The 13,786-nt window shown below is 41.4% G+C and overlaps 1 protein-coding gene across 2 annotated transcripts; it reads left to right on the top strand.

Annotated features, from left to right (window-relative positions):
* The first annotated feature begins 741 nt into the window (after window positions 1-741).
* On the top strand, window positions 742-13,704 carry oplah (5-oxoprolinase, ATP-hydrolysing). 2 transcript variants are annotated; one of them, XM_004081005.4, is made up of 28 exons: window positions 742-872; window positions 3,375-3,594; window positions 3,743-3,934; window positions 4,270-4,384; window positions 4,970-5,093; window positions 5,280-5,475; window positions 5,572-5,737; window positions 5,963-6,101; window positions 6,439-6,506; window positions 6,844-7,019; window positions 7,188-7,328; window positions 7,407-7,519; window positions 7,594-7,764; window positions 8,172-8,309; window positions 8,387-8,525; window positions 8,639-8,751; window positions 8,927-9,078; window positions 9,172-9,332; window positions 9,407-9,508; window positions 9,597-9,771; window positions 10,717-10,901; window positions 10,974-11,120; window positions 11,222-11,356; window positions 11,672-11,821; window positions 11,908-12,065; window positions 12,149-12,309; window positions 12,371-12,468; window positions 12,682-13,704. In XM_004081005.4, exons 2-28 carry the CDS (start codon window positions 3,424-3,426, stop codon window positions 12,829-12,831), a joined length of 3,936 nt encoding a protein of 1,311 aa, XP_004081053.1. In that variant the 5' UTR covers window positions 742-872; window positions 3,375-3,423; the 3' UTR covers window positions 12,832-13,704. The 2 variants fall into 2 exon arrangements, with proteins under 2 accessions (XP_004081053.1, XP_023806010.1); XM_023950242.1 differs by lacking the exon at window positions 742-872 and having other exon boundaries at window positions 3,536-3,631.
* Window positions 13,705-13,786: the final 82 nt, after the last annotated feature.

The following is a 13,786-nucleotide window of genomic DNA, read 5'->3' as shown; positions in this document are numbered from 1 at the left end:
TGTTGGAGATGGAACTGCCTGGCCGGAGGGCAAGAGGACGGCCAAAGAGGAGATATATGGATGTCTTAACAGAGGACATGAAGTTGGCTAATGTTAGTGTAGAAGATGTCCATGACAGAGTGAAGTGGAAAACGATGATTCGCTGTGGCGACCCCTGATGGGAAAAGCCGAAAGAGAAAGAAGACATTTCCAAGCGAAATGAAAAAAGATTGGAATGTACCATGTCGAGAGAAAAAGAGGGGTGTGGTGTTGATGTTCTTGAATATTTTCTATATGTTTAGTACTTTGATCTGCAAAAATCATCAGTTTACTAGTGACAAAGCGAATAGATCTTCCTAACTCTTCTGCAGGATCCTCTTTTTTGGTTATTTACTGGTATATTATCATGAAGTCAATGATTATAGTATTGTGAAACCCATACAGAAACAACAAACAAACAAAAAATAAAAGCGATGAAAAATATAATTTACGTGTTAGGACTACTTATAGTTCACATGTGGTTTGTTGTTTTTTTTTTTTTGTAAATTATGTTTATTCGGTGTATTATTTGATTTTCTTTAGGCTTTACGTTAGTTTATGACCAAAGAGTTAAACTTTTTTTTTTTACAGACAGACTGTGTGTCTACAGTTTATGCGTAAATCGGCTGCAGGAATTCAAAATACTTTGTGCTTTCCAGGAAAATGATAGCATATCAGCAGGGATATCAACAGTTTGGTTTTTCTGTGCATGTGTTTGTGGTAGCAAAGATCTACGGGTCGCCGAAAGGGGCGGAGCTCAAACCTGCGTGCAGAAACAACAACCCGACCGTGTTTTGTCGGTTTGCCTTTCAAAAGGAGGAACAGACTGCTTATAAAACGCAACCAGCAACAAGGTAAAACAAATTTGTCTTAGTGTTGAGCTTCGGTGATTCACAATCTGCAGCAGCCTCTTTGAAGCTTCCGGAGTTTCAGAGTAAAGGTCACGTCAGCTGAAATAAGCTGTCAGTGTAAAATCCGTTTCCATCCATGCTTTCGGGAGTTTGGAGGGCAGAGGTGTGCTTTGACGTATTCTTTTGAAGCTGCATGTGATCTGCTGCACCATCTAGCCTGTGTGCATAATTTCACGAGTCCTGGGGCCTGTTTCAGAAAGGAGGTTAAGTGTAAACTCTGAGTGCATTAACCCTGAAATCAGGGAAACCTGGGTTTTCCGTTTCAGAATGGGAGGTTTGTTAAACCAGAGAAAGCAGAGTAAGTCAAACCCGTTTCTGAAAGAGAGGTAACTTTTACTCGGAGTCAGTATCCATGGTTACTTATGCTGTGAACCTAACCTGGTCGGGAGCAGGTTTTATTCTCCAAACTCAAAGTTTCTGCCGGTCCCCTCCCCTTTTTAAAGACGAAGCGGTATTTTTCGCTTTAACCTTCATTGCCCAAATGTCCGTCACACAGAGACGGTCTAAGTGACAAGAATGGCTTGTTCTTTTTTGGAGGACCCAATAGACGAGGAGGCTGCATTAATTCGTAGAGAATTACATTTACGTCGTACGAGGATTTTGAGATGACTCGTTTTTTTGTCATTTCCCCATACGTTTTTGTTTGAGCTTTACCGTTTTTCGTTGCAGTCAATTACATATATACAATGAAAACAACATTAGATATTGCTATGTAGATGTTTCATATGTCAAATATTGTCAACAAAGCTTACATCCATGACATGCTCATATTTGACCTGATTGAATTATGTTTTTATACTTCATTTTTAGCTGCTGCCATGTTCTTTTAATTCCTGCAGGATTGCATCTACATGAAAATGAAATCAGGGACATTGAATTAGATTAATGTAACAATTACTTTTTGGAAACACAATTTGCTAGCACTGCTTACTTTCTTAATCCCATATAAACCTATACCACTTGATCAATACAAGGGTAGTGTTGCAGCGTGTGTGTGCTGAGCGGGGTGCGATCCACGAGAGACAAGGGGAGGGGCGATTGCAGGTGCAGATGGGGGGGGGGGGGGGTGAGCACGGAGCGGAGCGGAGGTGTGTGCGTGGTATATATTGTGTGTTCAGAGGGACGGAGCACTTAGTTAAATAAAGAGAAGGTGTCATTCCCAGAATAACTGTTTTGGAGTCATTCTTTATCCGCTCTGGAGGTTGAGGGTTTCGAACGGGAAGTGAACCCCGAAGGAGAATTCCCTTCGGCCCTGAAGGAAATCTCCCCTGCGCTTCTGACCACGGTCGGTCGGAAAGACGAGAGAAAAGAAAGGAGAAGTCTTCGCGCAGCGAAAGGTTCAACAGTAGACAAAAGTTCACTTTTAAAAACACAATTGCATGTATTAATATTAAACTGACCAACGTTTGCAAGAGGGGAAGGTTAATAGAAAAAGTCCTCTAAACATTACCGACGTTAAATGCCCCCCCCCCCCCCCCCCCCCAGATTGGTTCTGTACACTATGCAGCATTTCATGCATTTACACCAGGAATAACACTTCAAAAGTACACCTTAATATCGCCATTTTTTATTTCACTCCTTACGCTATTTAAAAAGTTATTACAGTCAATATTTTATAACAATGATTTAAATGCAAACTTAGGCATTAACTTGAGCAGCTATGTTTTCCACGCTAACTGTCTCTGTTTTGCAGATGCAGCGGTGTTGCTTTTCTTCCAGAACATGTGCTCATATTCACTGTAACTCTGCAGCAGCACGTCAAGTTCAGCTGGCGAAAAATATGCAGACCTCTTTTTTTCACGGTTGCCATGGTGACTCGTGATATCTGCGCTCCATTGATAATGGCTTCTTATAGTCGCGGTGCGCACGCTCACCTCCGAATCAGTCCTCTCAGAGTTGATTGATCTAACTCGGATCAGCTTCTCTGAAACAGAAAACTCAGAGTTGTTAATCTCCCGATTGACCAACTCAGAGTTCAAGTTCAACCTCAGAGTTGGTTGAACCTCCTTTCTGAAACAGGCCCCTGACTTCAGTTTTTAGGCTCAGTTTATAAATGCAAACGTATGCTCAAAATGCAATCTCGATTAATCTGATCCAGGCACTATTATTTTCTTTTAAGTAATGTGTTGTTTGTTTTGTAGACAAAAAGGAATGTTGTGTTTTTTATTACCCCTTTGCACACTTTTAACCTCTTTTTACAACAAAACGTTTTTAACAACCCAACTATAAAAAATAATTATTATTTTATCAGACAACAAATGTTATAAACTAAAATTTATGGCATTTTTTTAAGATGTGCCATTATAGTTGCAGTAACTGTGAATTTATTGATCATGTAGTGTTGGGAATGTGTGTCCATTTGGAGTCCGTTATATTAAAGAACTAAAAAGAGATGTAGTGTTGGAAATACATTTAAAAATTCTACGGATGTCCTCTGTCTTTCAGCTTTTCTAACAAATCATTGACCAAGGAGCGGCTTTTCTCTGTCCTCATCATGGCTGAGACCACAGGGAAGTTTGACTTCGCCATCGACCGGGGCGGCACCTTCACAGACGTGTTCGCTCGGCTGCCTGACGGCCGTGAGAGGGTCCTAAAGCTGCTGTCCAGAGACCCCCAGAACTACAAAGATGCTCCCACTGAGGGCATCCGCAGAGTTTTGGAGGAGGTAACACGGTTGTCTCTTTGTTAGAGTGAAGCTCAAGGTAATGCATCTATCTAACTATGAAATAATGAGATGCAGCGACCACGGAGCAGTTTATGTTTGCGTCCATCAATTTATTTTTCTTTACATATTTTTATGCATTCCTCTTTAGGAAACAGGGCAGACTTTCCCTCGCAGTCAGCCTGTGGACACCTCTCTGATTGGCTGGATCAGAATGGGCACTACAGTCGCAACCAATGCGCTTCTGGAGAGAGAAGGAGAAAGGACAGCACTTCTGGTCACAAAGGGCTTCAAGGACCTGCTGCATATTGGCACGCAGGCCAGACCAAAGCTGTTTGATTTGGTCTGTAGTTGTTGCTCCTTGTCTGCTGTGGCTGTGATTCTATTGCTTCTCATCCTCATCGTCACCCCCCCCCCCCCCCCCTGCTTAAATCCCACTAGTGTTGCTGCAGGTTTAGTTATTAGCTCATGATGCAAAGTGTGGTAGAAGGCCCTGGAGTTTGCCCTCAGACTAGTTGTATCATTAACAAATTAGGTTGAACTTCATTTTTTTCAAATATTGCACCATGTGAGATGAAACAGCTGCAATAATAAAAAAAAAACTATTCTTGATTTAAGAGCCATAACCTATGTTTAGTGAGTTTACTGTATTTTTGCTACCACTTTTGTGTTAAACAGGAAGTTGCAATGCCTGATGTGTTGTATGAGGAGGTCATCGAGGTGGATGAACGAGTTGTACTTAGGCAAGATGACTGCGCGCTGCCAATGAAAGAGACCAGACGTGTTGTGAAAGGTGTGAGAGAAACCTTTCTTTCCTATTAATAAAAAAAAACACATTTTGTTTTGTGGCCTTTATAGCTTTTGTAAAAAATAACCTGCAATGTTTGTTGTTAACACCATTTTATATGGGATTTTCTTAATGACATATTTATCTAAGCCCTTTCTTGATAAATGAATGTTCTGTTGTGTTTTACAAGTTAATTAGGAGCATTTCTTTCTGAAAATAGGCATTAAAAAGGATAGCGAAAACCAGCTGTCAAGAGGAATTAAAGCCTGGAATAATTTGCCACTGTGTTTTCTTTAAAAAACTTAATACTGTAATAAATACTTTGAGTAACATTTTACCCTAAATATTGAAAATAAGGATAGTTGGTAGCTTCTGGTTCTACAATTTTTCAAACAATTTATTATCTTCCTAAATAAAATGTTAGTCTCATTTTGAAGATGTGCTACAAATAATAATAATAATGTCTATGAGGTTATTTTGCTTTAAAATCTATCAAAAGCAACAGAAAAAATGTATTTTAGTCTTGAATTTACCAGCTGCTCTGACTGTTTTTGAATCTTCACAAAATAAGAAATAATCTGTGTTTCTCAGGCAGCACAGGCGACTCTCTTGAGGTGTGGGGGGAGCTAGATTTGGAGCAAGTGGAAAAGGACCTGAAAGGAGTTTTGTCACGTGGCATCAGCAGTCTGGCTGTTCTTCTGCTGCACTCTTACACGTCAGCGCCAAGAATTGTTGTTTTGATTACTTCCCAGTTTTAGTATTAGGCTAAAACCGCACTCTCACAATTCCTTGCATTTTATTTTTACTTTAAAAACCCTTGAAAATTGTCTTATCTTTTTAGACAGATATTACGGACATTGCATGGAAGTTTTTATGTCACACTCTTCTTTCTGTATTTCAGCTGGTCTGATCATGAGAAAGCAGTGGGCTCTCTGGCTCGCCGTCTGGGCTTCACGCAGGTGTCCCTGTCCAGTGAGATCATGCCGATGGTGCGGGCGGTCCCTCGTGGCTACACAGTGTGTGCCGACGCTTACCTCACCCCTAAAATTCACCAGTATTTGAAAGGCTTCACTGCAGGCTTTAAGGGTGGCCTTAAGGTGTGTGTCCAAATATTGATCTCCTTGATTACCTGATTATTTTCAGAATGGACACACAGGCAGAGGTGCCTTAAAGCTATCCCTTTGTGTCATCAGGATGTGGACGTGTTGTTCATGCAGTCTGATGGAGGTCTGACTCCCATGGAGCAGTTCTGTGGCTCCAGAGCCGTTCTATCGGGGCCAGCAGGAGGGGTTGTGGGATACGCCATCACATCGTACAATCAAATAGAGAAAAAGCCTGTAATTGGCTTTGACATGGGTGGTAAGCCTTAAATTAATAATGCTTTTTTTAAATAATGTACCAGCACATGCTGAGCATGCATGAGGCGACTGTGGAGATGAACATCTCTCTATAGACAGAAAGAATGCTCGAGCAGGAGCAGGTTCAGGAATTCGCCACGACCTGGAGGAGAAAAACACTCAAATGTCTGCACTTAAAGACAGAAACATGTCTCTTTCACTTCCCGGTTTGTTGTTTCTCCTGCAGGAACCTCCACTGATGTGAGTCGTTATGCAGGCCAGTACGAACACGTGTTTGAGGCTACCACAGCCGGGGTCACCCTGCAAGCCCCTCAGCTCGACATCAATACTGTGGCTGCAGGAGGAGGTTCCAGACTCTTTTTCAGGTTAAAAAAAGTTATTTTTTCCTATTAAAGATGAGTTTGCCTCCCACATCTGTACAATTTTAATCTTTTTTACTCAGTAAGTTGGAAAAATAAGTTACCGTATATTTTACTTTATTAGTTTCTTGTTTATTAATTTATTTTAATTTTGTGGCCTATTTGTCTCTATGAAAGGCATCCCTTGTGTCATTTATAAAATGAATTCCTACCAAAACAAAGTGGTTAAACAAGCAGTCCTGTGATTTGAGGCTCATGTTGAATTTTAGATTTTTTGGTGGCTTTATGGACTTTTTAAATGATCTGCTGTTGCTTCTTTTTTTTTAATATTTATTTTTAACAGATCAGGGATGTTTGTAGTTGGACCAGAGTCTGCAGGAGCACACCCAGGCCCGACATGCTACAGGAAAGGTGGAAAGGTTTTTGTGTTTTAGGTTGACCCGCCTTTTTTAAGATTTTGTTTGATAGTTATTCCACATTTGACGACAATTCCAAATTTAAGTTAGTGATTTTTCCATCTTTTCCCCCAGTCCTTTAGGTTAATAATCCAATGCATGAAAGTTTTAATAAAGTTTCTATGTCTGAAATTTGGAGCTGAAAAGATAGACTTTTGTTTTCTGTCAATTAAATCTTTTTTTCTTAAATTGTGTTTCTGAGAAAATCTAAAAGCATTACACAAAATAATATTAACTAAACCAAAAGGAAATGGAAATATTGCAGTTTTATTCAGTTTGAGTTTTTTCTTTAGGTGGCCCCCTGACTGTGACAGATGCCAACTTAGCTTTGGGTCGTCTCCTTCCTTCATTTTTCCCCAAAATCTTTGGGCCCGGAGAAGATGAGCCTTTGTCCTTGGAGGAGACCATGGAGCATTTACATCACATGACTGAGGAGATCAACCTCTTCCTGGCTTCTAACCAATCACAAGTACCAACACTTTATTTATTGGTGTTTATTGGTATGTTTATTTCTTTTGCCAATTAATATTTTTCTGAATTCAGCTTATTGATTTTCCTTGTTTGCATACTTAAACTTTTTCAACATTTAAGGATCTTTCTGATTGTCACGTCTTTTTGATAACTGTTTTATATTCAGGCTGATGCAAATGGCGACACAAACTCACGCAACAGTTTGTTGGAAAACAGCCAACCCAAAATGAGCGTGGAGGAAGTTGCTATGGGATTCATTCGTGTTGCTAACGAGGCCATGTGTCGACCCATCAGGGCTCTGACACAGGTATTAGCTATATTAATGTATTTCACCTATTACATTAAAAAAATGAATAATCAATAAGCAAGAAATGTCTGTGAATAGGCAAAGGGTCACGACACATCCCAGCATGTACTGGCCTGTTTTGGTGGGGCTGGTGGTCAACACGCCTGTGCAATCGCTAGATCCTTGGGGATGAAGACTGTGTTTATTCACAAGTAAGGACAATAACATGTGCTCTGGAAAACGTTGCTGTGTGAGCGACAGCGCAGTGACTCTCTGTGTGTTTCAGGTACAGCGGCATCCTGTCAGCCTACGGCCTGGCTCTGGCAGATGTTGTAGAGGAGGTGCAGGAGCCGTGCTCGCTGCAGTACGTGCAGGAGTCCTTCAGTGAGCTTGACCGGAGGATGGAGCAGCTCTCCAAACGCTGTCACGATACGCTCTGTGCACGAGGCTTTAAGAGGTCAGTAAAAAAAAAATTAGTTTCGCTTTTTTTTTTCTTTTACTTTTTTCTTGCATGTTGGAAAATTCTGTACAAATAAATGTTGCTGAGTAGCGCATTTCTTCTTCATAAGCAGCATTTATTATCAACCACACTAAAGAAACGTCCTTCATTCCAAAAACAATGGCCAAAATCCACCCATCAATAAAGAAATAGTAATGAGATTTTGTGTTCATTTAAAGATGTTGAATAACCCTAAAACAAATATCTTCTGGGGTTTTTTTTTGCTTCAACTAAATCTCCATCAGCCCCTTACCATATTCAAAATCAATTTTACTGTTTTATTAACATTACATTCTTCATTTTTTTTGTATAAAACTTTATGTTTCTGAGTCTACATGCTTGATTTGTCTTTTTTTCCCCCTTAGTGATCAGATAACCACAGAGGTTTTCCTCCACCTGCGATATGAAGGCACTGACTGTGCTCTCATGGTTACCAATGCTGGCTACCCCAGTAACGCCCAATCCTGTCGATCTGGAGACTTCCGCAGTGCCTTCACCAAGCGGTTAGCATTTTTGAAAGAGTCAGGTTTTTTTATTTGTTTGTGTAATTTTTGTTAACATATTTGCTCCTTTTTTTCAGATATCTAAAAGAGTTTGGATTCACCATTCCAGATAGACCCATCATGGTGGATGACATCAGAGTGAGGGGTTGTGGGAAATCTGGCATTAAATCAGTGTATGAACCAAAAATGGGACAGAGACAACTCAAAGCTGTTACGGTAAATCAAGCATCCAGCATCCACTGCCTTTGTTTTTAATTTGATTTATTCTTTTATTTTAGGAACCGAAATGATATTTTAGATATTTATCGCATCTTTGTTGTTGTCTGCAGAAGACCAAGTGTTACTTTGAAGGAGGTTACCGGGACACCAGTGTGTATTTGTGGGAGGAGCTGCCGCTTGGCCAAAGCATCCAGGGACCAGCCATCATCATCGACAAAAACAGGCAGGTTTCTATGCCACTGCTCGTTACGCTGTTGTTTTTTGAAATGTTTCAAATTTGTTTCAAGCTGTAAAGTATCACATTTTTGTGAAAATTTGTTGGTGCGTTTTCCTTTTTAGACAGACTTGGAGCTGACTTGGCTTGTTAAGGTGGAATTGTAAATGGCTTTTTATTGCAGCACCATCCTTGTGGAGCCGTGCTGTGAAGCCCACCTGACAGAAGGGGGGGACGTCTGCATGACTGTGGGCTCAGATCCTCACTGCATCCTCGGCACGGAGCTCAACACGGTGCAGCTCTCCATCTTCTCCCACCGCTTCATGAGCATAGCTGGTATGCTTCAGAGAAAAATGAAATAAAGGAGGAAGGACAGAGAAGTTCAAGACAATTGGATGTTAGATGATAACATTCTGACATCCATCACAGAGCAGATGGGAAGAGTCCTTCAGAGAACCTCCATCTCCACAAACATCAAGGAGCGCCTTGACTTCTCTTGTGCCGTGTTTGGACCGGATGGAGGTCTGGTATCCAATGCACCTCACATACCTGTTCACCTGGGAGCCATGCAGGAAACTGTCCAGTACCAGGTGGGAAAAGCGTGCTTCCAAAGAATGCTGCTGGAGAAGATGCATGAACAGACTGTAGTGTCTGTTCTTTGCAGATCAGAGCACAGGGGAACAAGCTGAGAGAAGGAGACGTTATCCTGAGTAACCACCCCTGTGCTGGCGGCAGCCACCTCCCAGACCTAACCGTCATCACTCCAGTCAGCTTCTGTCTTTCACCCTTATTCCCCTTTTTTTTCCTGGACCCTCATCCTTTTGTGACTGCTGTCTTGGTTCTTCTCATCTCAGGTGTTCAGGACAGGAGTGAGCGGTCCCGTGTTCTTTGTAGCCAGCAGGGGACATCATGCCGATATAGGGGGCATCACTCCAGGATCCATGCCCCCCCACTCCAATTCCCTTCAGCAGGAGGGTGCAGTCTTCGTTTCCTTTAAGCTTGTTACCGGAGGGGTTTTCCAGGAGGAAGGTAAACAAAAACAAGTATAAGAAAAGGACTTTGCTGTTCCAAAGTTAATTTCACTAAACACTGTTTCAATCAAAGTGCCACACTGATTATCTATTTTTAAAGCATTCCCAAGGGTCTTTTAATTATGAATATGCAGTTTTTAGCCTAAATTAAAAAAAACCTGTGTTGGTTTCTTGGACACAGTTTCTGCAGAGCGGCAGTGGTTCATTAGAAATTCACCTCTGAGTTGTGGGAGGGACTGTTATTGCTGAGCAACCCCGCCCCCCTTCCCCTCCCTGTTGTGGAGCAGAGCAGGAAGCTAGTGGCCTGCCCGGAGTATTTTCTTTGTCACAGAGAAACTCTTTTTCAAATTGCATTTTTTTATTTGCTCCTGAGTCTTTTAATAATTTAAAAAGAACTACTCAGAAATGCAATTGTAAGTTTAATTTTCTTAAAATACTCCATCCATCATCAGAAAAATGCATGTTCTTAATGTAAGAAGGTCTTTTAAAATTTTCAAAGGTAAATTTGGCTCATTCATTCAAAAAGACTGTTTTGAAGTGACAGCGAAAATCTTGAGTCTCTCTTTTCCAACAATTTATATTTAAATTATTTTAGTTACTTTAGTCATCTTTTATTATAACAGTCTCTGAGATTTCTGATATTTGCACTTTCTTTGATTTAAAGCAAAAAGTAGGGAAAACGTGGGGACCAAAAATCAAATCAGATTTAATTTTTGTGCTGTAAAAATATTTTGTGGATCTTTTGTTTTAGTCAGTTTACGGAAAAGAGCATTTTGAGCGTGAATTCTATAACAATAATGATGCCCTGTTTAAGTGTGAAATCACTAATCATGGGCAAATATACAAAAACATACCTTTTCTAACATTCATGTCCTTTGATAACGTCTTATCAGCTTATTTGCCCCTGTTTTCCTCTATCCTCTCCCACTTTTTACCATATCAGCTGTGACTGAAGCTCTCATGGCTCCGGCCCAGTACCCAGGCTGCTCTGGGACTCGTAATCTCCATGACAACCTGTCGGATCTGCGGGCTCAGGTTGCAGCCAATCAGAGGGGCAGTCAGCTGGTGGGGGAGTTGATTGACACCTATGGCCTTGCTGTGGTTCAGGCTTACATGGGCTACATCCAGGTAAGCCTGGTAACAAGTATATGTATTTTTTTTAAATATGGTGTTTTGTTTTAGAGCATGTGTGTGTTTCAGAGTAATGCTGAGCTAGCAGTGAGGGACATGCTAAGAGATTTTGCCCGCCGCTGGAAGCAGCAAACCGGCGCCTTAGAGGTGGAAGCTGAGGATTTTATGGATGATGGAACGCCCATCAGACTGCGGGTCCAAATAAATGAAGAGGAGGTGGGAAAAGAAATGTCTGATGGCTGAATTTTTGATCATTCTGGGATTAAATGGAACTGCAAATCTGGAAAAATATAACTTCTACATGACCTTCTTTTCAGGGCAGTGCAGTGTTTGACTTCACAGGGACAGGAACAGAAGTGTGGGGGAACTGCAACGCTCCACGAGCCATCACCCTGTCTGCTCTCATCTACTGTCTACGCTGCATGGTCGGCCAGGACATTCCCCTTAATCAGGTGATGTTCATGGGGGATTTATTTAATTTGGGAGCGTTCGCCATCCCATTGCTTATCTGTCATTTTTGAGCAAGTTTATCTAAATCTAGAATTCATGTGAAGACTGGGCCAACATACTGCACAGATGCGGTTTCTAGTCATAAGGTTTGGGCTTTTTTATTTCCGCTGCATTCATCTAAACTCTTCGTAATGGAATCAGCATGAGGAACCAAAAAGAAAACATGCTCTCAAGCAAAAACTGGTATTAGCTGTTAAGAGTAAAAACCCTGAAAACATTGTACAATATTTAAAACTTTCTTTTATTGTCCTCTGCAGGGTTGCCTTGCCCCAATCAGTGTCATCATCCCCCCTGGCTCTATCCTCCAGCCATCGCAGAATGCAGCTGTGGTTGGAGGAAATGTGCTCACATCCCAGAGAGTGGTCGATGTCATCTTTAAGGCATTTGAGGTGTGCTCTGCCTCACAGGTAAGACGTCACTTGTATGCGTACGTCCTAAAAATAAACGGAATTCCTTCTTTTTCCTGAATGCTGATGTGTTTTGTTCCCATCAGGGCTGCATGAACAATATTTCATTCGGCAGTGAGAAAGTTGGTTATTATGAGACGGTTGCTGGCGGAGCTGGGGCGGGGCCTAGCTGGAATGGTCGGAGTGGAGTACATAGTCACATGACCAACACTCGCATCACTGATCCCGAGATTCTAGAGAAGAGGTTGTTTGATCCAGAAGTGAAAAATGACTGTATGAGTTTGAAGTTTCTGCTGTGATATTGTGGAAACATCTGCTGTCGTCCAGGTATCCTGTGATTCTGGAGCAGTTCTCTCTGCGACCGGGCTCTGGGGGAGCCGGGAAGTGCCGTGGGGGAGACGGCGTGATTCGAAAGCTTCTGTTTAGGAAACCTGTTGTTCTGTCGGTGCTGACTGAGAGAAGAGCCACTCGCCCTTATGGACTCAAAGGTCAATTCTGAAATCTCCGTTAACATTTATTCCACGTCCTCCAACATGATGTTTTTTCCAGGCGGGGAGGCTGGTGCAGCAGGGCTCAACCTACTCCACAGAAACGATGGGCGGGTCCTCAACCTGGGAGGCAAGACCAGCGTTTCTCTTCAGCCAGGGGTGAGACTGATCTGCACCATTCATGTTGGGTATTTGTTTTAACACCAAATACATATATATATATATATTTGTTTTCCTCCACACTTTGTCCACAACACGTAGATTTACAAAACATTTCATGGTACATTAAACTATAAAAGTGGTTACATAGTTGATGTTCTCCTACAAAAAAGGCTTCAACTCTAATCTGCGTGCATCTGTCTCCCCCCACAGGACATGTTCTGCCTGTACACTCCTGGAGGAGGCGGTTATGGGACCGATGATGCAAACAGTAAACCTCAGAGTAAACGAAGGCGGTTGAATGAGAGCTTTCCGGAGAGGGGGAGCGTCTTTGAATACCGAATGGCTCAGGAGGGAGTTTAAAAAGAGAGAGCTGATGGGCAAGGAGGGTGACAATAATGACTTTAGATCCACAGAAGCCCTTCTGAAAAATGAAGGTTTAATGGCTTCGGAACTCATTTCAGCAACACTTTTGAAGATATAAATACGGTTCTAGAAGTTAGAAGAGATGTAATTTACAAGTTTACAAGCAATTACTTTACACTTTTGAACATAACATATTTTTTTCCTGCACTTATAGAAAAGCAAAAACAAAAGCACAAAGAAGCTCTTAGACTTATAATTATCAACAGCTGGTTTCATTGCTAATGTTGCTCAGAATTTCCTGTTAGTTTTTATATTTTTCAGTCCAATCAGAAAAATGTCCTAAATATGCTACACTCAATATTTGAGTGTAGCATATTTACTATTAAATCTGAGAAATACGTCATTTTAAGCTTCTGTTTGTGTCAAATAAAAAATGTAATCCCTCAGCTCAGGTACTTTTTTTCAGAAATCAATCTCAATATTTCAAATGATTCTCTAAATACTCATTCAAAGAAAAAGAAAAAAAACTTTGTAAAAGACCTGAAGCTCGACAACCATAAAACATGCGTGGCAGTAACCCAGGGGGATGTGTGTGCGCTTTGGGGGGTTGTTTCGAGTGTGCTCTCCTCCTGTGACAGGAGTGGACATGGAGCAGAGGAGAAGGATGGCGAGGGAGTGCAGGCATGCGTAAGCAGCTTATCCACAGATAGTGATCCCAGCAGGAGAAGCAGCAGGAGGCTGACGACTGCTGGACCATTGATGTAAATGTAGAAACTCCACAACAGAGGCTCTTTTTTTATCACTCTGTTCAACTGGAGATCACAACTCAATCTCTGTGGAGTTGTGTACCAGTGTAGACCAAAAAAAAAATGAAGAGATAATTAAAGTTACTGAAAATTGAAAGTTAACAATTCACTAAAAGGCAAAAGTATCATTGTCTTAACCCCCTTTA

Source organism: Oryzias latipes, chromosome 20 (genome assembly GCF_002234675.1).
Source record: "Oryzias latipes chromosome 20, ASM223467v1".
NCBI lineage: Eukaryota > Metazoa > Chordata > Actinopteri > Beloniformes > Adrianichthyidae > Oryzias > Oryzias latipes.
This window is presented reverse-complemented; position numbering and strand designations above follow the sequence as displayed.